The sequence below is a fragment of the Pteropus vampyrus genome, unplaced genomic scaffold, assembly GCF_000151845.1.
Source record: "Pteropus vampyrus isolate Shadow unplaced genomic scaffold, Pvam_2.0 Scaffold144, whole genome shotgun sequence".
Lineage (NCBI taxonomy): Eukaryota > Metazoa > Chordata > Mammalia > Chiroptera > Pteropodidae > Pteropus > Pteropus vampyrus.
In genome coordinates, this window is record NW_011888925.1 from 786,393 (window position 1) to 812,476 (window position 26,084).

The window sequence follows — 26,084 nt, forward strand, 5'->3', positions numbered from 1 at the left end:
CTGGGGCTCCGGAATGGTGGGAGACGAGGGACAGGGGACATAATCTCAAGGACCTCCACTTCCAGGGCCACCACTCGCCCAGGGCACACATACCCTGCTAAGTGAATGGTATCCTTGTTCAAAATAGAAAACAGTACTCCTTTCCTAGGTGGGCACAGCCCATGCCAAAGTACAGGACTTGGTGAGTGGAGGGCAGGCTGGATTTCATGCTCGCTCGTTCCCCGGGTCAGCACCTTACACAGCGAACCACCTGGGCATCCCTCCACAGCAACCCTCCCGACTTTTCAGAATCACTCTGCCCAGGCCTCCCATGCCCTTGACTCTGCAGAGCCATCGTTCCCACAACTGTGGTTCCCCAAGGGCGGGCACCAGCTCCTTCTTGGCTCTGTGTTTCTCCACCCACCCCAGCCCGGCCCAGGGTCTGGCCGAAAGCCGACGTCATTTTGTTTGCTGACTTGAGTCCTTCACCAGATAAGTCTTGAGCAACTGCTGTCTTCCTGCCCCTCGGTCTGTTCATTATTTAGGGGAAGGGGGAGAAGATGACACAGAAGGCGCTCAGGACAAGGCCCTCACCCTCCAGAACTTCACGAGCTGGCAAGAGATAAGATATGATCCAACTCTGGCATCTAAGGCTGGTGGGAGATGAGGGAGGTGTGGAGGGTGCTCCAGCCCAGGGCTGTGGCTCCAGAGGACAAGTCCTCAGCGTGGGAGGGCTGGTGGGCTGTGGAGGCCCTTGAGCGAGGCCTCAAAGGATAAGCGTGGTGTCGTCACTCTGACATTGATACCCCAATTACTAGCCAAAAATATTCTGTCATCTATGCATCCAGGTACCTTGGACTCTCAGGCCTCACTAGCTTCCCCTACAGTGCAGTAAGTTCTGCTCCTACCTGAAAAGGATGGGCTCAGAGAAGCAAAACAACCCGCCTGATGTCACACAGCCGGGGTGGTAGGGCTGAGACCCCTTAAACGTTTTCTGAAAAGACAGTTCAGGAAACAGGCTTACTGGAAGCTAAAGCTGCATGCAGTCAGGCAACAAAGGGCCTACTAGGTGCCTGGCAGGCAGGTGGAGAGAGAGAAATAAAAGGTGTGCCTTCTGCCCCTAAGCTACTGCCCTCTCCAATCCTCCCCCACCCCCCACTCCCACGACCATCCCCATCCCCAGCTTTGGCCACAGATGCTTGGGTGGAGGCAGATGAGGAGCAGAACTGCCAGCTTGGATGATCCAGGCCCTGATTCTGTCCTCAGTTCACTGTGTGACCCAGGATGAATGTCTTGCCCTCTCTGAGCCTCTGACTCTATGTCTGTAATAACCACCAAGTGGGACAAGACAACCAGGCCACCCCCGGCATTGACTTTTAGTAGGCTCATGAAATTCCTCACAGTTCCAGGCCAGTCCCCAGTCCAGAACCTGGCTTCTCACCCCTCCCCGTAACTTCCTTGTAGAGCGTCAAGATGCCCCCCCTCCCCTCCATGTCCCAGGTCACTAGCTCACCCGTCTATGTCCCAGGGCTCCTCTTCCAAGTGTCCCTCAAGTGCAGGGCCCAGACCTGAGGGGTCATAGCGAACGGTCCCTGAGCTCATTGCCAGGTACACGGGGCACTTCCCGCAGGCAGGGCACTTGGTGCGCTCCTCAGGGGGGTCCATGCCTGGAGGGCCAGACCAAGGGTCCCTCTGGAGACTGCCAGGCAGGCAGGTGGCAGGAGACTTCTCCCCACCCCTAGGCTCACACTAACCTTTGCTATCTCTGAGAAGCAGCTGCCCGTGAGGGAGGAGCCTCCCAGACAGGCCTCTATCTCCTTAAACCCCATAATTATTAACTCCCATGGCTCGGTGAGCAGCAGAAGACTCTGGGGCCCTCCTTCCTGAGCTCTGGGCCAGGGAAGATGAGATCTCGAAGGGAGGTAGGAGCCTTTCTCTACATACCCAAGGCCCCAAGCTTCAACTCGACCCACAGAGGGGCTGTCTGACCCCTCCTTGCCCAGGTTGGCGAGTTGGAAAGAACCTGTCCAGCCTAGGTTCTATCACTAGCTAGCTAGCTGTATGGCCTTGAGCAAGGTCCCCTGCCTCCCCGACCCTGGTCCCTGGACTCAATATCTCCTACAAACCTTTAACCACCAAGAAAAAGGGGCAACTCAGTAAAGAGGTTAAGAACACAGGCCTGGAGTCTTGACAGGCTGGATTCAACCCCACTTCCAGCCTGTGAACCCCTAAACGCACTAGTCTCTCTATGCCTCAGCTTCCCCGACTATAAAATGGAATCTCACCCTCTAAGGCCCCCTCTGGACAGCTGCGATTGCCCAGATATGCCCTACTACTCCCCTTCCCTCACGTCAACCCCTCTTCTTGCAGCCTCCACCCATCCCGCCCTCGCTGATAAATTTCTCTTTTGCTCATACCTCCCTCCTCCAGGAAGCCTTGCTCTGTGAATTGCTTTCTTCCTCTGCAGGCATTGGGTTCTAGCCCTCAGACACGTGGTCTGCCTCACGTCCTGGAAAGTGCCCCATGGTACTGTTGGACACCCCCACAAGAACTGAGTGACCCATGGGCAGAGGCTGGCTCACGCTTGTCACCAAATCCTCAGTGCCCCCTTGCCTGGCACATGGATGGCCTCGATCCACCTGAGAGGGTTTAAATGTCCCACCCTGTCTCCTCTGGTCTGAATTCTAATCCTAGTTCTGTCATTCCTTGGCTGTGTGACCTTGGGCAAGTCACTAAACCTCTCTGGGACTCAATTTCCTCATGTCTAAAATGGGAACAGCTCTCCCAAAGACGTTGTGAACATCTAAGAAGGTAAAATTCGAGAAGCATGGAGCGGGGAAGAGCGAGCGTTTCCTCTTCCCTTCTCCCTCGCTGCCGAGAAGCTGCTCGAAGCTGCTTGCTCCTGCAGAGCAGCCCCACCCCGCCTGCGGATAACAATATCTCCCACTCAGGCTCTGGGCTGCGAAGCTCTCCCAGCCTAATGCAAACCAGATGCTGGCCTCCCTTTCCTGGCAGTGAATTTTCCATGGCCTGCTCCCACCCCCTTCCTGTTTTTGCTCCTCACTGATCCCCCTGCTAAATTCTTCCGTGCCCCCACCTTCCTCTGCAGAGCAACCTCTGGGCCCACCTGGAAATAATTAATGGAAAACAGGATGTGTGAAAAGTGGGGAGGAGGGTCTCCTCCTCACCCCAACATAGCAGGAGGGGAAGGGGCTCAGCCTGGCTGGCCACAAAGTATATGACAGATGATAGATAGTCTTTCCCCGCCAAGCCCCAGCTATCCCCTCGGGGGAAACTGAGTTGGAGTTGCTCTGGGAACTTATAGAAAATTTTGCTACTTTCTGGACTTTAAGGCTCAGCTAGGCCTGCATGGGAAGCTGTGAGGGTCTTGTCCTTGGCCGTGACTCCTTAGAAAAATCAGAGCCAGAGAGGCCCGACCCCCTCCTACAACAGGCGAAGAAACCAAGGCTTGAAGACTTGTCTCTCTCTGGTCACTGGTGAGTCGGAGACTAAAGGCAGCCAGGTCTGGGACTGCCTGCCAGTAAAAGCTGCTGCCTGAAGTCACCTCCAGGGATGCTATCTCGGCGTCATTCCCTCCTGCCCTTCCCCCGCCTCTGAGCCCAGTCACGAGGGGGAGACTCACAAAGCCGCCTGCAGCCTGCTGTTCAGCCACCTCCCCGGCAGGCAGGCACACCTGGCCCGGCAGACCTGGACCTTCTTCACCAGGGGCTGAGCCCTCGGGAGTGTGAATGTTGGGGGCTTTTCCTTGATCCCCTGGGCTCTGTGCGCCCCTTAGGGCAGCCAGGGCTCCCCCACCCCCACCCACAGTGAAGACTCTGCCATTTCCAAGAAAACAACAGCCCAAGAGCTCCCAGAAGTCTCAGTCTTGCTGCCCCTCCCTCCACCAGCTGTGCGGGGTGTTTGCACAACTGGACGGACTGTTTTGCAGCCGGAGTCCTCCTTGGATCCCCGAGCTCAGATTTCGAGAGGAAGAGAGGCGAGGATGCTGGATCCAGGAAGGGGGAAAGAGGCCCAAGAAGTCGAGCACCGGCCTGGAGGCACCCCTCCGAGGACGGACCCAGACACTGCTCGCCCAGTCCCAGGGGGGTGGCGAGCTGGAGTCAGACCCAGGCCCCCAGAGGAAGGACAGGACAAGGGTGGAGACTGCCGAATGGTGTCAGGATATTTGGTGGGGCCGACCTGGTGAAGTCAGGCCCCGGGGACAGTCTGCTGGGCTCCAGGAGAGGAGGCCCCAGGACAGTATTTTGAGAATGTTAAACTCTCATGACAGAGATTGTCCCATCTACTACCATTTCCATTTTACAGAGAGGATATTTGGGGTTCAGAGGGGGCAGGCCTTCACCCCAGGAGGATATACAGCTGGGCCGGAATCCAGGGTTCCTGATCCTGAGCTTGTTCTTCTCACCACCCAGGCTGTCCACACCCTCACCCTCATCCTCAGCCCCAGAGACGCACACACCCCAGCCAGTGAATCGCCATCAGCCTTGCTCTTCCCCAAACGATGACACATGTTGGATAACCTACTCAAGTATGGTACTCCAGGTCTGCAAAGAAAATACCCAGAAACTGAGACCCCCCACCAGCATTAACAAGGGGCGGAGACCCTGAGGGCCAAGATTCCTGTGCCGTCTGCTACTCTGGGGCCAGGGCTCCCCCAGATTCCCCGCCACAGCTGCCCAGGCTTCCCAGAGCCCCTTGAATGAGACTGAGACGTTGAAGTCCTAGATCCAACTGTATGGAAGACAGTTTGCACCTCAGCTTATCCACCTTAAAAATGGGAGGATTATCTTTGCTCTACTCGACGCATCATATTGTGGGTGCTGATGGTGAGGGCTGGGGTACCCCTTTGGAGACTTAAACATTTCCCAGTGACAAAACCACTGACGCTCACATGAGGAAAGGAGAGAGGAGATTCCTTTGGACCCTAATGGGTGTGGGAGCCCTACCGAGGTGCCTGAGGGCCTGGGCTGGATTCCTCGAGGTGGAACCTGTTTGCCCACCTAATGGAATTCGAGAACCAGTTAAATCTTCAGGGGCAGATGTGACTAGAGGGAGAGGGTAAGACACTCTCCCCCAACCCCAAACACACACAGACATGCACACCTGGTGCCTCTCTTCAAAAATGGCAGAATATGGAGCGGGGAACATGCCAGGCTATTTATATTGGGCATCAGACTTTGTTCACCCTCGCAACCACCAATGTGGTCCTTGATTGCCTTCTGTTTTCTCCAAAAGCTCATGTTCTTATCTCTCCACCATTCACCTTCGCAGGAGAAGGGTACGATGAGACCTTTTTGACAGAGGAGGGCTTGAAGGAATAGCAGGATTTAAATATATAGACATGGAGGATGGGTGTTCTATGCAGAGGGACCATGAGGAACAAAGGCTTAGAGCTGAAACAGAGCAGGGCAGCGCTTCACTTTGGCTAGAACTCAAGCTGATTTGGGGGACGATAAAGAGAAGACGAGATGGGCAGGCTCAAGATGAATCATGAAAAGCCCGGGAGGCCAAGTGAAAGAGTTTGGACTTTACTCTAAAGACTCCAAGGAGGCTGCTAAACAGGAGACCAATATGATCGGAGCCCTGCTTTGGGAAGACGAAACTGACATCAGTGTGCAGAGAAAGGAGAAGCGAACGTTTATCAAATATCCAGAGAGAGAAAGACTTTCTAAACTTAGACGCATTTGAAGAGACCTCAAAAGAAAAATCGATAGATCCGTTTACACCGAAAAAATCACCAACATTAAAAGACAAATAAACAGCCTGGGGGAAATATTCCCAGCAAATGGCAAAGTGTTAACATCTTTAATACAGGAAGAATTCACAAAAACCAATAAGAAAAACACTGAGAACCCAGTAAATGTGTTCATTCATTCATTCATTCAACAAATATTTTAAGAACACCTGAGTCAGGTGCTGATGAGATATTAGTGGACAAGACAAAGGTTCGTCACTCATGAAGAATTCAGTTGGGGGGAGGGATGTGTCGGAGGCATTCAGACTTCTAATTACAACACTGCGTGACAGGTAAAAGAATGGGAAATACATTGAGCAACTTCTCACCTAGACTTGGGGTCCAGGAAATGTTCCCGAGGAAAGAATTTGGGAGTGGGAAGGGGGCCTATTGAAAGGGATGAATCTGGCAAGGGCATCAGGGGCAAGAGCATGTAGGGCCTTGTGTGCTAGGTAAGACGTTCAAGCTTTACACGTGAGGACAGATGGGTTCAAGCAGCAGTGTAATGTGATCGGATTTACACATCAAAAAATGACATATAAGTGGCTCGTATGGATGTGTGTGGACTGGATCGGAGAATTTCTGCTTCTGCAGCAGTGAAGAACCTTCCTACTACAGAAAAAGAATATTCCAGAAAGAGAGGCCATGATTTCTCAAGGTCCTGTTGCCTACCAAGAACTCCAAAAACCACTTCCTAATTCACAAAGCAAAGTGAGAATGAAGCTCAGAAATTGCCCAGGAGGAGGGAGAGCTGAATCCTGAGCAACTACACTGAGTCAGGACTCTCGAGGAGGGCAAAATGTTCCCTGTGGGTGGCACCCTTTGGCTCCTGGCAGAAGCGGATGTGAGTACTCTTCGGTGGAAAGTGTCTAACTTTAGGTATGAAAGATTCGCATTGCTTAAGATGGAGCATTGAGCTCACAATCAGAGATCACCAGCATAGAAGGAGGTTAGCCACTCTGAGTAAGAATCAGTAGAAACATGTCAGATTTGCATGCTATAGGACTCCAGCTACTTGGATTCTTTATATAATATGGAAAAGTTATGTATGCACTTAAGATGAATAAACAAGAGATTATCAAGGAGAATCAAGCAGATTTTTAAATGACCAAACGAAATATGTGTTAAATAGACAAGACATGGCTAAAGAGAGAATTAGAGTCTTGGAAGACATATCGAACAAATTCCTTAGAAAGCAGCAGAGAGAGGCACACACGGAAATGGAAAATATGAAAAAGAAGTTAAAAAAGGAATACAGAGCATAGACTTAGAAGGTCTATAAAATCAAAGAATAGAAAATGAAGCATGGAGGAGAGGCAATATTTGTTTAGCAGAGACAGGGTTTCAGTTCGGGAAGATGAACAAGGTTCTGGAGATAGATGATGGTTATGATTGAACGACAATGTAAATGTGCTTAATGCCACTAAACCATACATTTAAAAATGGTTCAAAGGGTTTTAAGGAAAACATGCACCAGACACACCTCAGCATAAGGATATGGAAAGGTTCTAGAAGTCGGCAGCAGGAGGGGCTGGACGGATGGAGCAATTCGCCAAAGTCGAGGTGTCAGTACAGAAGAGACTGTTGTTTCTGGACCCCACCACCACCACCACCCCCAATCCAGGAGCCTATTTAGTGTAGGCCATGCTTACACTAAAAAATTATTGTTTATCTGAAATTCATATTAAACTTACTGTCCTCTATTTTGATTTGTTAACTCTGGAGTCCTGGCCTGGGGTGGGGAAGGGGGCGGAGCTGTGATTCCCCAGGCAAGCTGTGCCTGAGGTACCTCGGGACAACAAAAGGCAACTGGCTGGGTGGTCCTGTTGACTTAACAGATGTCCCCAACAATGATTTACTCCTTATCCTGCCTGCTATCCTCCCTTACTGACTTTGGGTCAGTTCCAACCACCTGGTCACCTCCTGAGGAAGGCTCCCTGGAAACTGACACACAGACTCTGAGAGGAGGCTGCCTGGTCCAACCCCGCACCCAGTACAAGAGTCTCCTCCAGAGCATCCCTGCCAGGCGTCCTCTCCCCAACCCTGCGGTCAGCAACTAAGGGCCAGGAGGCAGTTCACACAGTCATTACTGTAAGGGCTTTGGTCCAGGTAGACTTGGGGTCAAGTAGAGGCGTGGGCAAGTTACCTGCCTTCTTCTCTGAGCCTTGACATCCTCCTGTAACAGGTGGATGACACTTCCTATACCCCAGGGGTTTGTTCTGATGATGAGACGCGATGATTTCTAAAAAGCGCTCAGTGCACTGCCTGGCACCCAGCAAATGCTCAAGACGGTGGAGAAACCATTGTTTCTTCTCCCTTTTCCCTCCCACGAGGCCCACCAGAGTGCTAAACACAGCTCGTGGAGCTAAAACCACAGGAACACCCCCGAACGGTAAAGAATCGCCCTGCTCTGACCTAGACAGTGACCTCCTTACAGTTCCCAGCTCCGTCTCTAACTCAGTGACTTGAGGCAAGGCGACTTCCTTCTCTACGCCTCGGTTTCTTCGTCGGCAAAATGAGCAGCTGGATATGAACCCATTCCCATTCTCTCACGGTGTGGGCAACTGTTAACGTGCTCCTTCGACAGATGAGGAAACCTGAGGCCACTGACTCGTAGTAAACATGGGACAGCATCCAGGTCCTCTCATACCCAGTGCAGCTCTCCGGGAGAAGTTCTCCAGGAGAAGCCTGCTCCTCCACCCCCTCACCTGCCCGTTAGCCCCAGTTCTGAGCTGGTAGGTGGGTGTAGAGTGGCGAGGATGGGGTCTCTGCCTCACCTGGCTGGCCTCAGTGGGGCAGCATCCATGGGGACAGGGCAGCTCAGAGATCAGTGTTCTCCCCAAGGCTGCGGTGAATCCTCTCGCCTTGTGTCTCCGGTAGGGCCAGCTCTGGCCTATTCCATGCTATTCTGTTGTCATTGGCAGGACTGGGCTTGGTGAAGCTGGACCCAGGCGTGTCCCAGCCTCTCCCTGCCTCTCCTGGTCCCTATGTCTTTCTGCAGGAGCCAGAGCTTATGTGTTCATCTCTTGGAATGTTGAGTCTATCCAGCCCCTCAGGGATCAAGGCTGCCTGGCCCCAGGGTAGAGGTGTCGTCGGTCTCGCTTCCAGGCCCCAGGCTGGCAGTGTCTCTCTCTTCCCCTGTCCAGCTGTTGCAAGGCCCTCCTTTTCTTCCTTGGCTTCTTAAGCCCTGTTTGTTCTGTGTCTGTCCCCAAGAGAGGGGTGTGGGCTGGCAGGTGCCCTACGTAGAGCCTGGAGGCAGCATCCAGGCGTGGCTGGCCCACTCTGGGGCACCTGCCGACTGCCCTCAGCCAAGCTGGGTCTCCTTCTTCCTGCCCAGCTGAGGCAGGGCCTGGAAGGGCACAGTGGCAGGCCCTCTGTGATGTTCCTGTTGCCATGGTGATCCTGGATGAGAAGGCCGTAAGAACCTCTGGAACCTCCACTCACCTGCCCAGTTCTGCCCTGTCTGCGCCCGGAGATGGCTCTCTGCTGGGGAGCTCAAGAGCACAAGCAAAGTCTCTTCCGTGCATCCCCCATCCCTGGGACGTCCCTTCAACCTCAACAGAGACCACTATCCTAACAGGTAAGGCTCCACCTCTTGGAAATTGACCTCCACTGGCAAGGTGATGATGGGTAGTAGAAAGGGCAGAGGATTCAAAATGGAAGACCCATATTCCAGAACCAACCGAACTGTGTGACCTTGGACAAGGCAGGCCTTGAGCTTCAGCATCCTCCTCTGTAAAAGGTGGATAATAATGACATATTGACTCGTTCCTCAGTAATGCCCTGTGACTTTTCCTGGGCCGTTCCCCTAATATGTAATGCCCTTCCATCCTTCTCGGTTGAGATGAATTCCAACTCGTGCTTCAAGACCCAGTTCAAATGCTCCCTTCTCTGTAAAAGTTTCCTTGAACTCTGTATACTTGGCACAGATATTCAGCCTTGCTGTTCTGTTAGAGTTAGTTGTCTCCTTGGTTTTTACTTGCGTATAAATTCTTTTTCACATTTATTTTTCAATTGCAATCGGCATATAATATGATATTATATTAGTTTCAGGTATATAACATGGTGATTAGACATTTATATAACTTACAAAGTGATCACCCTGATAAGTCTAGTTCGACACCATACATAGTTATTACAATATTATTGACCATATTCTCTATGCTGTACTTTACATCCCTTTGACGATTTTTATAACTGGATATTTGTACTCCTTAACCCTGTTCACTTTTTCCACCCATTTCCCCAACTCCTCCCATTTGGCGACTATCAATTTTTTCTCTGTATCTATTAGTTTGTATTGTTTATTCATTTCAGTATTTTAGATTCCACATGTAAGTGAAATCATATGGTGTTTGTCTTTCTCTGACTTATTTCTTTAGCATAATAACCTCTAGGTCCATCCACGTTGTTGCAAATGGTAAGATTTCATTCTTTTTTATGGCTGAGTAATATTCCATTGTGTATATATACCACATCTTCTTTATCCATTTGTCTATCAATGGACATTTAGGTTGCTTCCATATCTGGGCTACTGTAAACGATACTGCAATAACACTGAACATGGGGTGCGTATATCTTTTTGAATTAGTGTTCTAGATTTCTTCAGATAAACGGACTATAAATTCTTGGAGGCAGGAATCAGGCTAGTCTCAGTTCTGATATGAGACATGGTTTGTTAAATGACTGCTTTGCAGAAGGGAAAGCAGAAGAGGCCGACTCTGACTGGGTGGGGCCCCATCTTAGCAGGGGTCAATCTTGGGGCCCTTTGTCCAAGCACGGCATGGGTCAGTCAGTGCTTGTTGTGACCTGTGTGTCCGAGCTGCGCCTGGCTTGCCGGGGACATTTTCATGGCAGAGACCCAATGGGAGAGACCACAGCTTACGCCTGGGGGTGTGCCTGACCTAGTGCTGGGGTGTTGTCAGGAGCAGCTCATGAGGTGTCTTTGGGGATGTCCTGGGGCATCTGGGAAGGGAGGGGGTACTGGGACGGCTCTGTCAGTTTGTCCTGGTGGGACTTTGGGGATATCTTGAAAGAACTTGTAGTTCAGGAGAAAGGGAGGGAGGAGGACTCCAGTGTCTCCCAACTCCCTCTCATGGCTCTATAGCCATGGTCAGGGTCAAGGAGATGAAAGAGCCACCAGTGCCCCGCCCAGGGTCCACATAGACTCTGACCAGAGGACCAGTCTTCCAGGGCCAGATAGAGCCGCCTAGTCAAGAGCGCCCTCCAGTGGCCACCGCAGGGTGGCAAGAACCTGACCCTGCAAAGGATGGTGTTTTCATTTATTCCTAGACGAACACAGAGTGAGCATCCACGTGCCAGGCGTGGTGCCAGGCACATGTTTCAATTTTAATTAAAATATATATTTGTTAATCATCTGTTAAATGGAAAGCTCTCTCTCTCTCGAGAGCGCGTTGATATGTGTTGCTGGGGGAATAGGAAATACAGGGTAGGGACATCTTCCCTTACAGCTGTGGTTCTCAACCCAGACTGTCTATTAGACTCCCTTGAGGAACTTGAAAAAATGCCAGTGACTGGACCCCAACCAGACCAATTGACTCTGGAGGGGAGGGGCAGAGGCACCAGGGTTTGCAGACGGTCCCCAGGAAAAGTTAACAGGCAGCCAGACGTGAGAACCACTGCTTTGGAGAGTTGACTAAAACGCTTCCCATCCGACATTCTCACCCAGCTGCCGAGGTAGGTGTTATTGTCCCATTTCGCAGATGAGGAGACTGAGGCTCAAGAGGGCCCTTTTCCACAGTTCGGTTAAGGACAGCAATGGGAAAGATGTTTCCCGCAGCACGGGAGGCAGCGAAGCAGCCAATACTCCTCCAGGGTTGTCCCTGATCTCTGAAGAGACTCCGTCATCATCATTTGCTGGGCTTAGAAAAATACTGACGGTCGTGAAATAATCATATGTTTTTTTCTAGACATTGAATCATAGAGGCAAAAATGGTGTGCATCAAAGTCACCTTCAGTCTTAGCATTGTGAACACAGGTGTAAAAGAGAGAGAGAGACAGAGAGACAGAGACAGAGAGACAGTGAGAGACAGCGACAGACAGAGAGACAGAGATAGAGACAGAGACAGAGGCAGAGACAGGCGGAGAAGGAGGGGGCATGGATTTACTTTAAGGCTCGAGGTCAGATTGTAAATCAGAGCTTCTGAAAGTGCTGTCCAAAGACCAGTGGCACCGAAAGCCCGCAGTGCTCATTAGATGCTCTGCAGCGTCTCCTAGGGCGCAGAATCAGACTCTGAAGAAAAACCCCGAGAAGCTGCACAGTTAACAAACATTCCCAGCTGGGCCTCCACCACTTCGGGCTTTCCCTTCACGTAAGAGGAGCATGTCCTAGACACACATCACTTAGGAGGGCCCTTGCGTATGGACTGATGTATTAGAATGTACAGAGCTGGCCGCTGAGATATTAACCAGCTGTCCTTGGGGACCTGGGTACATACTCCATTTTGCATGCGTTGGCATGAACGCCAGAGCTGCTGTGTCATCCCGCAGCAGGCCCGGCCCACACACAGCAGCCCCCTTCTCCTTCCCCGGCTCAGAACCAACCTACTAACTGGGTCCCACCAGCCAGTCACAGCCCGAATAACCTATGATGTCACCAGCAGCCAATCCGAGCTCCTCAGCAGTATATGCAGAATTCTGTCACTCTTACAGATACGGACACTGGGGCTTAGAGAAGAGCAGAGGCCCACCCAGAGCCACCACACACAGCTGGCAGAGCCAAGACTGCTGACTGTGGCTCACAGCGCCTGGACAGAGGGCCCCCGCTCCGTGTAGAGCTCCTAAGAGATGAGACCCCGTGTCCCTCCCTGTAAGACCTCAGAGGTTAGAAACAGAGCCCTCAATCTCCGGATGTTAAGGCCCAGACACCGTGACAGGATTGGCAGGGACCATGGTGGAGGCGGGTTGCCCGAAATTTCAGCCCTGTTCTCATTCCCGCATCTTCCCCCCACCCCCGGAAGGAATTAAGGGGTCCTCGCAGACCGTGCCAGCTACAGCTTACAGGCAGATTATGAGGAGGGGCCAACACAAGCGCTCCTTTGTGGAGGTGCTGGCTTAAGGAGTCAAGTGACCGCTTAGCACACGTGGGCAGTGCCAGCCCCTAAGTGTGGACAGGGGCATTGGCCACAGGACCCCAGGGAGTCCCACCAGTCCAGTGGCCAGACCTTTTGTGGGATCGTCCGACCAGCCTGAAGCCCCACCTGTGAGTAGGGGTTGCTCAGGCGAGCTGGGCTGGGTCTTTGAGGGCCTTTGGGGTGGATAACTAACCCTGTATACATGTGTGTGATGTACACACACAGGCAATGCGTGTGCAGGTGTGTGGGCACCTGTGTGTCTGTGCAAAGGCCCTGAGGTGAGAATGAGCTTGCTGTGCATCCAGGACAGAGAGACAGCCAGTGTGGCTGCATCGGAGCAATTGGGAAAGGGTGGCTGCTGTTCGAGCACCTCCTTCGAGAACAGAACAGGAGCCTCCATTCTAAGGAAGGAATAGGCAGTAAACAAGCAGATAGCCTGCAAAAATATAATTTCAGCGTGATTAGTACTATGTAGAAAAATGGAGCAAGGTGAGGGGACATTTCTGTGGGTGGCAGGGGGATGCTATTTCCAGGTAGGGTGGCTGGGGACATTCTTTTGAGGAGATGACCTGAAGTGGGAATGAGCCATACAGTTAGAGCAGGAAGAGCATCCCCAGCAGGTGGAAAGGTCCTGGGGCCATCATTCACTAAACATTATCTGAACGTCTCCACCAGCCAGGCTCTGTTCTGGGCACTGAGGACAGGGCGATGGGCAAGACTGACCGAGTTCCTTAATAATTCTTGCTCTGGGTGGTTGAGGGAGCTTGGGGAGCTTATATAAACAAGATGGATTCGGAACAAAAGACTGAGCTCAGTGTATGAGCTGTTGTCATTGTCCTTGTCATACAATTTAGGGACGTGGACCTGTCTTCCCTGCCAAGGCTGTGGGCAGCCTCTGGGCTCACCTCCTCCCTCCCACGGGCAGTCAGAGCCGGGAGAGTCTTAGAGGCCACCTCGTCCCCATCCCGGTAGACGGAAGAGCTGAGGCCCGGAGCAGGGATGGGTTCTGGTTGAGGTCAGAGGTCATACATGAGCCTCAAACACGCTCTGACCAAGGTACCTGCTCTCTCCCAGGCCTCCATTAGTTTCCCTCTCTGTCTGTCCACCAGGACCCTGCCCACTTGCCGCAGCCCAGTTCCTGGCCATGACTGTGACCTACTCAAACCAAGTGGCTAATGCCCGCTTAGGCTCCTTCTCCCGCCTGCTGCTGTGCTGGCGAGGCAGCATCTACAAGCTGCTCTACGGCGAGTTCCTCATCTTCCTGCTCAGCTACTACACCATCCGCTTCATTTATAGGTACAGGTGGAGGGGCGGGACGGGGCCTGGCAGGGGTGCAGAGGGGGCTTGGAGCTTCTAGGGAGCCTCTCAGCCATCCAGGGGGCCCATGCACTAGAGACTTACAAGGCTCAGCTGAGCTTGTGGCCCAGCCTTGGGGACTAGGGGCTAGGGAGAGAAAAGGAGGCAGATTGGGAGGCAGTGTCTGATACCCCTTCCTCCAGCCCAGGCTGGGGCTTGGAACCCAGGCCTTACCTGGTCCCATTCAGCCAGCCTGTTTGCCTGAATCCCACACAGGCTCACAGGCCCAGACCATATCTTTTTTCCCCCCAATAAAAATGATTATTCAAACAAAAAAATACATAGGACAGATATAATCACAGAATATACGAGGGCATTTTAAGTGGAAAAAGCATTCGTGACTGCATGGATTAAAACAAATACATAAAATCCTTGAGATCATAGTGATAACACTAATTGCAAGGCACATTGGTTTACTTTGGTTGTTACTAGGGCACCAACGTACTTTAAAAGGTTAGATTTTATTGTTTAGAGTTGCTTTAAGTTCACAGTAGAATTGAATGGAAGGTACAGAGTTCCCATCTACCCCTACACACACATACACACACACACACACCCTCCTCACTACCCACATCTCGCAGCACAGTGCTACGCTTGTCATAACAGATAAACTCACATGGACACACTGTTATTACCCAGAGTCCATTCTACAGTTTACATTAGGGTTCACCCTTGGCGTTGTACATTCTATGGGTGTGGACAAATGTATGACTTGGATCATCATTACACTGTTGTCCAGAATAGTCTTACTGCACTGTCTTAAAAACCCTCTGCACTCGGCCTATTCACCCTCCCTATCATACATTTTTTAAAGACCAAACGCTCTTTGGTTCAACCTGCTTTAAAAAAAAAAAAAAAAAAAGTCTTCTGGATTCTCTAAAAGGTTCAGTGGTGCCCAACACTGACTCCTTCAGCAAGACCTTCCTTCCTATATCTCACGATAAACCTCCTCATCACCACCCCAGCCATGGAGCTCCGGTGGGGTTGGGGGCTACCTGAGGACTGGACCCTGGCTCAGGCCCGAGGAGGGGCCCTAGCGGGCCAGCGAAAAGGTCGGGAGGCTGTGGGGCCGCACACAGGCAGCCACACTCCTACCCGGGGCCTGGCCGGACCGGACCGGGGACGGGTCTCAGTCATCCTCTCCCAGTGTTTACACATCTCCACCCCCGCCCCCTTCCCCAGGATGGCCCTCACGGAGGAACAGCAGGTGATGTTTGAGAAGCTGACTCTCTACTGCGATAGCTACATCCAACTCATCCCCATCTCCTTCGTGCTGGGTGAGCTCCCTCTGCCGGGTGTCGAGGTCCTGGTGGCTGCTCCAGGCCTGCTTCAGACAGGCGACCACGAGGAGTTGGAGGGGGAAGGGCAGTGTCATGTCATCGCCCCTTGGTAGTTCAGGGAAATGGGGAGACCGCAGCCAGGGGGGAAGGAATATTAGGAAGGAATTTTGCTGTGAGCACTCAAGATCTGACTTTCAGAGGGCAGCGCCGGCATCCCTGGAGCCTCTGCGCGGGAGGGAGGGAGGTAGGGAGTCTGGCGGATTTCTGGGATGGGCAGTGGGGAGGCCCAGGAGAGATAACCCGAGGCTGGCTGCCTCCACGCGGGGCTCTGGGGGTCTTCCCCTCCCGAGTGCCTTCCAGGAAGGTTGGGGCGAGGCCGGCTCCCATTAGAAAGACGGAGAAACGGAGGCGTCGCTCTCGCTGGGCTCTGGCCGCAGCCTAGGCCCTCGCCCCTCGCCCTCCACCCCTCCTGCCCAGGCTTCTACGTGACGCTGGTGGTGACCCGCTGGTGGAGCCAGTACGAGAACGTGCCGTGGCCCGACCGCCTCATGAACTTGGTGTCGAGCTCCGTCGAGGGCAAGGACGAGCAAGGCCGGATGCTGCGGCGCACGCTCATCCGCTACGCCAACCTGGGCAGCGTGCTCATCCTGCGCAGCGTCAGCGCCGCGGTCTACAAGCGCTTTCCCAGTTCGCAGCACCTAGTGAAAGCAGGTGGGCGGGGCCGGAGCCGCGGATGGGTGGAGCCAGGGGGCCCTGGGCTGAGGATTGGATGGGACTGGGAGCAGAGTGGGCTGGAGATAGAAGCCGAACGGGCGGGGTGGAGTTAGGTCCCTGAAAGTGGGGCATGGTCCGGAAGCTCCCCTAGGAGATGATGGGGATTCGAGGTAGGGATAAGGGATGCGGAGGTTGGAGACCGGGGACCGGAGAGGAGAGATGCCTTGGGAGGTGGTGCGGAACGAGGATCTACCTCCCTCTGCCATCCCCCTTCCTGTTCTCCAGCTTCCAGCCTGAACATCTGTGACCTCGGTCTCAGGCCTTTCCTGCCCGGGTCCTAGTTAATAAGACAGACCCCTCTCACGTGCTCAGCCCAGAACAGCACATAGCAGGCACTCAGTAATTATTCGTTGAAAGAAAAAGGATGACAAAGGAGCTCCAAAGTCCCCACAAGCTCAGCAGGGATTTGGGCCTGAACCCTGGGCGCCCTCTGGGCCGGGCCACCTGCCAGCCACCCCTTCTACAGGTTCCCCGACCCACTGCTGCTTCGCTCCCATCCGCAGGCTTCATGACCCCCGCGGAGCACAAGCACTTAGAAAAATTGAGCTTGCCACACAACACATTCTGGATGCCCTGGGTGTGGTTTGCCAACCTGTCAATGAAGGCCTGGATTGGAGGTCGCATCCGAGACCCTGTTCTGCTCCAGAGCCTGCTGACCGTGAGCCCGCGACTCAGATGGGGCTGCTGCAGAGCGGGGAGGGCCGAGCCCCGGGCGAAACTAGGTTTCCTACAAAGAGAAGGCTTGAGCCCCCTGAGGGACTTCCCAGAGCCTGTCTTGGGATTTTAGGATCTTTTCCAGCAGGATTCCACAGCCCAGTGTGGCGCCTCCGAAAGTCCCATCCCACCCCCTCTCTAAAGTGAGCCTTTTGGGATCCTGGTTCCTTTTTTTATAGCTGAGGAGGCTAAGGCACAGAGAGGTTAAGTGAGCTGCCCATGACCACACAGCCAGGGTTGGGTCATGAGCACCAGATCCTGTGCCTGGGGAAGAGCCTAGCAGAGCAGGTGGCAGTCAAAACCTCAACCTTCCCTCCTGCCCCTCAGGAGATGAATACCTTGCGTACGCAGTGTGGACAACTGTATGCCTACGACTGGATCAGTGTCCCGCTGGTGTACACGCAGGTGAGGATTAGGCCAGTGAAGCTGCCCTTTTGGAAAACTGAGGCTAGGAGGACGCAGGAAGCATCCTGTGAGGGGAAAGAGGCTCTCCCTGGGAGTCGGGCCTGGACTTGGCAGGCTCTCTCTAGGGCCAAGTGCGAAGAGTCCGGGCTCCTGCCTGGTGCGGCCCAGATCCACCCAGCCCATTTCTTCCACGTCCTTTCCGCCCAGGTGGTGACCGTGGCAGTATACAGCTTTTTCCTGGCTTGCCTGATTGGGCGGCAGTTTCTGAACCCAGCCAAGGCCTACCCTGGCCACGAGATGGACCTCGTTGTCCCCGTCTTCACATTCCTGCAGTTCTTCTTCTATGCTGGCTGGCTGAAGGTGAGCCTCCAGGGCCAAGGCTGGGCTGTGGGCATGGCTGGAGGGGTCACGGCTAACCAGCAGAAGAGTCTCAAATGCGGGAAGTGGGGCGCTGGAACCTGGCCATGACCCCTGATCTCTCCATCTCTTTACAAAGAAATCGAGACCGCAAGGGATGTGTGGCCTGCGTGAGGCCTCTCTTACCTCACTGCTTCTTTGCCCAAGACTTGGAACTTAGCAGGCATGAGAGACATAGGGGAAGCTCAGTTGTCAAATCGTTTGATGCCTCCTCAAGAGAATATTCCGCAAATGTTTGTCCAGAATAAGGAGAATGTGTGGAATGAGTGGCGGTCAGCGGCAGGCTGTGCCTGTAAGGCTTCTCATCGTCCCCAGCAATTGGGCTCTGGTACCAAATTTCTTCCCTCTGTTTAGGAAAATAAAAGCCCTGAGGTTAACTACCCTCAGCCCCTACCCTTTAGAAGGCAGAGGAGCACCACCTCTCATTACCGAAGATGTCCATTGGTGGGGGAGGGTCCTTGTCCCCAGCCCAAGTGGCTCATCCAAGTATTCCTTCCCATCACCTCCAGCGTTCTTCCTAGCAGGAGTTCTGAATATCTTTCTACTCATTTCTATTTATTTCCCACTCGCTCTTCCTCTCTTCCTTTATTTCTTGGTAGCAGTGGTGGTGGTGTCTCTCCACCTCCTGTCCATGTTTTACACACACACACACACACACACACACACACACACACACACTCACACACACACACAAGGAGCTATTCCCTCTGCCCGCTCCCCTGGTTACCTACAGGACAAACTGGATCACACCATTTTGCTGCTTGAAATTCTGTGGCGCCCCAGTGGCTTGCAGGGTGTCCCCTGAACCCTTAGCGTGGCTCGCCACCACTGCAGGGCTTTGTCAGATTTCAGAGATCAGTGCCCAGGAGTCTGCCCACCTGGGCCGCCCTTTAATTCAGCACAGCCTCAGCATATATCTCTGTCGCGTTCGAAAATAATGAATAAAGGAATGTTTGAAACCATGAATGAGTAACCGAACGAATGAATAGAATTATGCAACTCCAGGTAAGATGCAGCGAGGGGAGATAAGGTGGTGACTGGGTTGAGTGACACACTCAAGGACAGGTCTGGGTATTTGAGGAGAGAGTGGTTTGGCAGAGTCAGAAAAGCTCCCCAGCGTGGGCGTGTGGGCGCCCACATGTGTGGGTGGCTGTAGCCCTTTCATGGTGGCTTTGGAGACAAGGCCCAGGCAGGAAGGGCCTCCTGGGAGGGGGTGGGGTGTGGAAATGGCAGGGGCCGAGGCTTGTGGGTGGGAAGCAAGGCTGCAAACAGTTCTACCTGAGCATTTCCAGAGTCTCGCCTCCCCTCAAGGTGGCAGAGCAGCTCATCAACCCATTTGGGGAGGATGATGATGACTTTGAAACCAACTGGATTGTCGACAGGAGCTTGCAGGTATGGGGTAGCGGCGGGGAAGGAGCCTGTCCCATGGACCCCCCCAAATTGGACCTAGGGAGGGGGACCCCACAGGCCGTAGAGAGGCCTGACAGTGAATTGCCTCACCCCCTTCTCCTACCAACCATCCACTCACAAGATCCTCACCTCAACTTTTGAGGCTGCAGGTAGGTGTCAGTCTCTCTATTTCACAAGTAGGGAAACTGAGGCCCAGAGAGATGGACAAGACCTCTCCAAGTAATCTGGCAAGTACATGGTCCTAGTTGGGCTGACCTTTCTGTTGGACTTCTCCTTCCGTCCCTGGCGACCAGGTGTCCCTGTTAGCTGTGGATGAGATGCACCAGGACCTGCCCCCGATGGAGCGGGACATGTATTGGAATGATCCAGAACCACAACCCCCCTACACAGCCGCTTCCGCCCAGTCTCGTCGTCCCTCTTTTTTTGGCTCCACCTTCAATATCAGGTGGGCAGTGCCAGGGAACCACTTCAGTGGGTAGAAAAACCCCAAGTGCGAAGGTCTGCCTAGGAACTTAGAATAGCCTAGTTAATGCATATTGGGTGCTTACTAAGTGTTGGGCACTGTCCTAAGCTCTTTATATATATTGACTATTTTTTTCTTCCCAATAACCTCGGTTTGTGATCTCCAGTTTTCAGATTAAGTCCAAGTTCAGAGAGGTTAAGTATGTTGCCCAGCCCACGGTCACATAGCTAGCAAGCAGCACATGTGGGTCAGTATGTCTGGGTCACTGCCACTCTTTTCACTCTTCAGGGCTCTCAGCTACTTCCAGTCTAAGCTCTTCCGTGTCCAGAGTTGGAGGCTGAGCCCCAGAGAAAGAAGGGACTCACTCAAGGGCAGTGATCAGTGATGCAGTTGAGATGGCAGAGCCTGACTCTGGTCCAGAACTGTGTTTTCTGATAAGCTGGGATGTTTGGATGGGGAGTAGGGTGGAGGGGGTGGGTGGGAGGGGTGTCCCTGGAAAGGAGAGGAGCAGTAGGCATATCCCAGCAGGAGGCTGGGTCATCACAGGTAACTTCTGGGTAGACTCTGTACTGCAGAGTAAAGGTTTGGATCACCCACAGCAGCCCAAATTTCCCTGACTTGGTCAGAATCTCTTTTGAGCTGCTGCTGGACCACAGTGGGGTGAAGCTCCGCCCCCGCCCCACCGCCCCCCACGAGAGCTCTCTCCCCCTGGGATGAGAGTGGAGAGGATTTTGTTTGGTGCATGTCAGGGTCCATACCATCAGGGTTTTCTTACACAATATTAAGCTCTGTTCTCTTCTTGCTCTTTGAAGAACCGAATATCCTATTAAGCTGTAATTGGAATTTGCTAGAGTTCTCTCGGTGGTGTGGGCAAGGTTTGGAAAAGTGATCAAAGGAAGGTTTGCTTCGGTCACAGACATTTCTGGAGGTTGCCTTTGAGTTCTTCAGTCTGTACTCCAGCAGCTAAAGGTTGAGGAGGAGAGAGAGTGATGGGGAATAACAATGCATAGACCTTGCCTCCAAAGAACACGTAATTGAGTGAGGGAGCTCAGAGTCTGGCTGCCTGGGAAACGGACAGAACATAGAAGAGAGATCACCTTTGGCCATCTGGGAGGTAGCCGCCAGCTGGGCTTGAAGCTGGGCCTGGGAGCATGGGGAGAATTTGGACATGGGCCAGGGCAGGCCGTACTCCAGGGTAGGTGGGCTTTCTCTTGCACAGTAAAGACCTTGGGCTCCCAGGAAGCCCGACCTCTTTCCTTGGGGATACTGCTCCCCAGGTGGCCAAATCGCTGGCTTGCCGAGATGAAGCTGGGCTTCATCTAATCATCCCTACTTGAGTACCAGTAATTCGGATTTCCTGGAGTGAGGGGTGGGAAGGGGGATATGTGGACAATGAAGAGGAAGCCCTTAAATGCCAGGCTAGAGTTTGGATGTTCATGTGGCCAAGAGGGAGCCAGAGGGAGCCACAGAACGGCACAGTGAGCTGAGCCAGGAGGGATGAATCGGGGACGTACAGGATGGATGGGAGAGAGGTGAGTCCAGGCATTGTGAGAAAGACTGTGTGTCCTTGGCCTTGGGCCAGAGGGGCGGGGGTTGGGAGAAATGTCAGGGTCAGTCCTCTGTTCCCCCCACTCAACCTCAGTCTCCTGCTTCTTTCCAGTCTGCATAAGGAAGAGATGGAGTTCCAGCCCAACCAGGAGGAGGGGGAGGAAGAGGGGGCTCATCCTGGCATCATCAGCTGCTTCCTGGGGCTGCAGTCCCATGACCACCACCCCCACAGGATAGGCTCAAAGACCAAACTACTATTGCCCAAGAAAGAAGTCCTCCGTGAGGGCCAGCCCGAGAACCTTGCAGGAGCCAGAAAGAGCTCCAGGGACCAGGAAGACAGCAAGGCCTGGAGAATGAACGGGGAGGACACCTTGAAGCCCACTGCGCTGTATGGGAGGTCAGGCTACCACAGCGCCCCGCAGACGCCCCTCAGCCCCACCCCGATGGTCTTCCCATCCAGGTCTTTGGTTAAAGACCAAAGTCTACAGCCTGGGACTCCTGGGACCAAGATGAGTTTTGAATTGCTCCCGGAGTGTGCCGGGGCCTCTACAGAGAACCTAGAATTGTGTCACATGAAGAAGAAAACTGTCGAGTTTAACCTGACGGATATGTCAGAGGCCCCTGAAAGTCGTCTCGGAGAACCACATACACAATCAACGAGGAAGACACACATACTCAAAGAGCAAGATCCCTATTGGGCCTTGGAAAACAGGTCTGTCCTCTACCCCAAACCAGGGTCACTGCTCTCTTCATGGGTGGCCCTCACCAGCTTCCCTTGCTCCAAGTCCACCCATCTTCCACACTTTTCTTAGGGTTCCATCACTGCCAGAGCAGGCTGGCCCTATGCCCAGCACTGGCTTGGGGCACACATCTAGCCACCTCAGCAAGTCAGCAGGGGCCCTAGGGAAGCATTGGGGACTTTTGTCCATTTCACCTGAGTTTGATGTCACCAGGAAGTCCCTGGGACCCAGGCGAAGGAAAATGAGCTTGCACTGACAGGAATGACGCTGGAGGAGAGGCTACCGGGACAGGCTGAGACAGGCAGATGTTATTGCTGGGTCCAGCTCACTGAACAGGGGCGGCAGACACAAGATCATGAAGCAGAAAGGGGGCTCTAGGTTGTAGTCCAAGAATTCAACTCACTGCCTAGGCTTAGCTGCAAGGATGCATATGAGCACTGTTCCAAACCCAAAAAGGGGGCCACACCTCTGGGCACTGGCAGGTGGCTAAGGTGAGGGTGCGCAGATCCTTTGGAGCATCACTGTTCCTGAGACCTCACTTCTGAACTTAAATGTGCTCTTCCTGCTTCCTTGGGGTCCTCCTAAAGCTGTCAGCCACCACCAGATGTTTCCTTTTCTTCTGTATTTCCTGCACATTCACCCAATTACAGATCCACTCTACCTCAACCCAAATCACGATATGGGAGTTTAACTTCGTATTTCTAAGTGATCAGTTACTGCTGTGGTCAGAAAACACAGCTTTGTGACTGAAAACTTGAAATGGCTACAATCTGTCTTGCTTCTTGAGCTGGACAAACTTTTACAGACCACTGTGGCTTGTTTAGCAAAGGATATTCATGACTGCTGTCTCCTGACAGTAATCAGGTTTTTAATATTGAGATGTCTCAACCTTTGCACTCCCGCTGCAGCTAACGTAGTATTGAAATGAAGATGTCTCCCTCACTCACATTGTACATTTCTCTCAAATTCTCAATAGGGATGAAGCACATTCCTAGCCCAAAGGGAATGCTTCACCAGCCTGGTCCTACCAGCGTGTACACCAACGGGACACTGATCCAGTCATAGCCATATAGTTGTCTTCACGGAAGAATGTTCCTATGACAGCCTGAATTAAGTGGTTAGCTCAATGGATAAGAAAAATCAGTAGTTTCAGGACTACTTAAGCCTTTACATGCCTTTTGTGCATAAAAGTTATGAAAGCCAGAATGAACCACCGGAAACATGTAATTCAAAACACCCAATTTGAAGACAGGAGTCCTTAAGTCCTGTCTGAATTTCATGCATCCAAGCCGTAGTATCTTTCCTAAACTTAGAGAAGTTTCATATAACTAAGGATTAATAAACTAAGGATTTTCATATATACAAATCCTCCTAGGCGTTTCATTTTGATTAGTGTGACTGAGCTTGTGGCACTTCCAGATTCAGCGAAGATGGCCTCGATATATTTCTACCTCATCCCAAGAACTCAAAGACAATAGCTGGGTACCAAATTACTTTATTTGAAAGAATGGTACAAATGAAAGAACTTAAGAAGATGACTTGGTACAACTTATAGAAAAAGTAAAGGTAACCTCAACATGCATGTACTGCTTTGGTGACTAGAGATGTCACCCCTGTGGCTACAGGAAGTCAGCCAAAGACTTAGCTCTCATCACTGTCTCCCAGGGTGTGCTTGTCAAAGAGATACTCTGCCATGCCAGATTCGGGAGCCCCCATCTTGCGCAAATTGGTAACATGGTCACCCAATTCTTTGATGGATTTCACTTGCTCATCCAGGTAATGAGTCTCGATGAAGTCACACAACTGGAAAACAGAATGGGGAAGAAAGTCATCAGTACGCTTTCCCAGCCCCCAAGACTCCGTTTACTCCCAGGTTGCCAATACTCACATGGGGGTCATTTTTGTCAGTGGCCAGTTTGTGCAATTCCAGTAGTGACTGATTCACATTTTTTTCCAGGTGTAATGCACACTCCATTGCATTCAGCCCATTCTCCCAGTCGTCACGGTCTGGTTTCTGAATGATAAAAGTTAGGTCAATGCATCTACAGTCTCTACCAATTAAACCATGACAATTCAGCAGGTACCTAACATGTAACCAACGTGCTTCGGCAAAGGGACATACATCTAAGTTTCCCTTGACAACAGTTTCCAATTTAACATCCTCACCCGTTACTGTTTGCTTATTGTAGCTTAGATGGTATGTCTAAAAAAAGCACAAGACAAAAAAACTAATATGTCTGCATTTTAAAAGATCAACCGCTAGCCTGTGATTTCTGTCATTGAGGACTGCTAGATAGATTATGTAAGCATGAGATCTTTTGTTCACCTTGATATCCTGAAGGAAGATTCGGCCACCTCGCTGGTTCTGCAGCTTCATCAGTTTCTCAGCATGTTCTCTCTCCTCATGAGATTGGTGAAGAAAATATTTGGCAAAGTTCTTCAAAGCCACATCATCACGGTCAAAGTAGTAAGACTGAAAAGTAGAAATGCAAACATGTCATGTTAGGAGCAGGCTGTGTTCCTGAATTAAACAATAATTAATTTCTACTCTAAAATACAAACTGAAACCTGGTCCTTGAAATTGAAAGTTTACTACAAGGGGCCTTTAGAATATCGCAGAAATTGCCTCCAGCATGGAATGTCTTTAAGGACCTGTATTACTGCAGAGTTTTTACAGCCAGTGTCAAATTTCACTAGAGAAGGTGCTGGAGTATTTACCCTGATTATTACTGATGAACCCATGTTAAAACATGAGCTTGCCAGCTTAGGGCAGGCTGAAGAACTTCTAAAATTAACCCACTAGGCAAGGTGACAATTATGAGCAATGCTCATGCCGGTAAATATATGATCACTAGAAAGCAAAAATTTGATTTAGACACCGCTGTATCCCTGTATTCAGGAGTTCCTGAAACAGAATGGCAGTCATAGAAATCCAAGCCTGTTTTCAAATCCATCTGGAACATGCCAATTCTTAAATAATTTGCACAATCAGAAGACAATTGTAACAAACTCCCACCACACTAACTAAAACCAGGATTTCAGAAAACTGATGCCACCGATTACTGCAGGGAAATAGTCCTTGCCCAGTACTGTCCGTGGGTTTTGTCCAAGAACTAGGGATTCGATTATTAGAGGGCTACAACTCTTAAGACAGAAAAAGAATTAAATACGCAGGCACTAGGACAGATGACTAAAACAACTTTCTTGTTCATAGAAGGGGAGATTTCTAGAGATATGCTTCAATTCAAGTGGGAATTGAGATAAGCAGAGCAGAGGGGTGGAGACAGTTGCTCGGGAGTGGTGGGCTCACGAAGATAAACCACTTAGCACCAGCCCCCAAGGTTGCTATTCGACACCATTACCCAGCAGGCTCTGCCATACCCAGGCTCGTTATCCAAGAAAATGGAGCGCCTAACGGACACGTGATCGGATGCATAGAAAAGGATGGAAATGCAAAAAATCTACTTTCCCCACTGCAGGGCTGTATAGGCTGTAAGCGTTGCAACCTCGGGATTTCAGGAAACCAGGCACTCCTTAAATATAAAGGGACGCGCAGAGGCGGCCCTCGCCTGTGAGGGATTCCTCCCAGAGAACAGGCGGAAAGGGCGAACGGCCCAGAATCTCTGCGCAAGCCAGGTCCTGGGAGACCTCGAGCGGGCTCCATTTTCCCAAAGGGCGCACGGGGGTGGGAGAGGGCGGGGAGAGCCGCGCGGTAGCCCCACCCCGCCCCGCCCCTGGGTGGCCAACCCCACCGGTGCCCGTCCCCCGCCCCCCCGCGGCCGCGCCCGCCCTCACCATGGACAGGTACACGTAGGAGGCGTAGAGCTCCAGGTTGATCTGGCGGTTGATGGCGGCCTCCGAGTCCTGGTGGTAGTTCTGGCGCACCTGCGACGACGACGCTGCAGTCATGGCGAGCGGTAAGGAGAGGCGGCGGCGGCTGCGCGGCGCTGGAGCGGTGGCGAGGGCCTTGGGGCGAGCCGGGGGTGCTGTGAGGAGGTGGCGGAGGGCTGGATCTCAGCGGCCAGCCGGGTCGGGGGAACGAGCGCCGGGTTCCGTCCAAGCACTGTTGAAGCAGGAAACCGCGGCAACTCTCGGCGAGGACTGGCGCAGGCAGCGGCCGCCGGCTTTTTATAAGGGGAGCGGGCGTCC

At 52.3% G+C, this 26,084-nt stretch overlaps 3 protein-coding genes across 3 annotated transcripts in view; 1 reads left to right on the forward strand and 2 right to left on the reverse strand.

Moving 5' to 3' along the window:
- Window positions 1-1,617, reverse strand: part of RAB3IL1 (RAB3A interacting protein like 1) — a 20,196-nt gene extending 18,579 nt beyond the window's left edge. Inside the window, exon 1 of the mRNA XM_011368619.2 lies at window positions 1,493-1,617. Within this exon, the coding sequence (XP_011366921.2) occupies window positions 1,493-1,581 (89 nt within the window). The 5' untranslated portion in view covers window positions 1,582-1,617. The remainder of the gene's footprint in view (window positions 1-1,492) is intronic.
- An 11,290-nt stretch (window positions 1,618-12,907) lies between these two features.
- BEST1 (bestrophin 1) lies at window positions 12,908-22,982 on the forward strand. Its single transcript, XM_011368957.2, has 11 exons — window positions 12,908-12,956; window positions 13,938-14,124; window positions 15,367-15,461; window positions 15,942-16,175; window positions 16,742-16,896; window positions 17,280-17,357; window positions 17,565-17,717; window positions 19,086-19,166; window positions 19,478-19,629; window positions 21,308-21,907; window positions 22,912-22,982. Exons 2-11 carry the CDS (start codon window positions 13,973-13,975, stop codon window positions 22,928-22,930), a joined length of 1,719 nt encoding a protein of 572 aa, XP_011367259.1. The 5' UTR covers window positions 12,908-12,956; window positions 13,938-13,972; the 3' UTR covers window positions 22,931-22,982.
- Window positions 22,983-23,413: 431 nt separating this feature from the next.
- FTH1 (ferritin heavy chain 1) lies at window positions 23,414-26,059 on the reverse strand. Its single transcript, XM_011368622.2, has 4 exons — window positions 25,731-26,059; window positions 24,262-24,408; window positions 23,824-23,949; window positions 23,414-23,738 (listed from the first exon to the last, which is right to left on the reverse strand). Exons 1-4 carry the CDS (start codon window positions 25,842-25,844, stop codon window positions 23,577-23,579), a joined length of 549 nt encoding a protein of 182 aa, XP_011366924.1. The 5' UTR covers window positions 25,845-26,059; the 3' UTR covers window positions 23,414-23,576.
- Window positions 26,060-26,084: the final 25 nt, after the last annotated feature.

Excerpts from the sequence above, each read along its gene's own strand:
- FTH1 (XM_011368622.2), bottom strand. The coding sequence starts at position 25,844 with ATGACTGCAGCGTCGTCGTCGCAGGTGCGCCAGAACTACCACCAGGAC. Across the intron at positions 23,950-24,261 it reads TCTTCCTTCAGGATATCAAG|AAACCAGACCGTGACGACTG; the intron begins GTGAACAAAAGA and ends TTTATCATTCAG. Across the intron at positions 23,739-23,823 it reads CTGACAAAAATGACCCCCAT|TTGTGTGACTTCATCGAGAC; the intron begins GTGAGTATTGGC and ends TCTGTTTTCCAG.
- BEST1 (XM_011368957.2), top strand. The coding sequence starts at position 13,973 with ATGACTGTGACCTACTCAAACCAAGTGGCTAATGCCCGCTTAGGCTCC. Across the intron at positions 17,358-17,564 it reads TCCCGCTGGTGTACACGCAG|GTGGTGACCGTGGCAGTATA; the intron begins GTGAGGATTAGG and ends CTTTCCGCCCAG. Across the intron at positions 19,630-21,307 it reads GGCTCCACCTTCAATATCAG|TCTGCATAAGGAAGAGATGG; the intron begins GTGGGCAGTGCC and ends GCTTCTTTCCAG.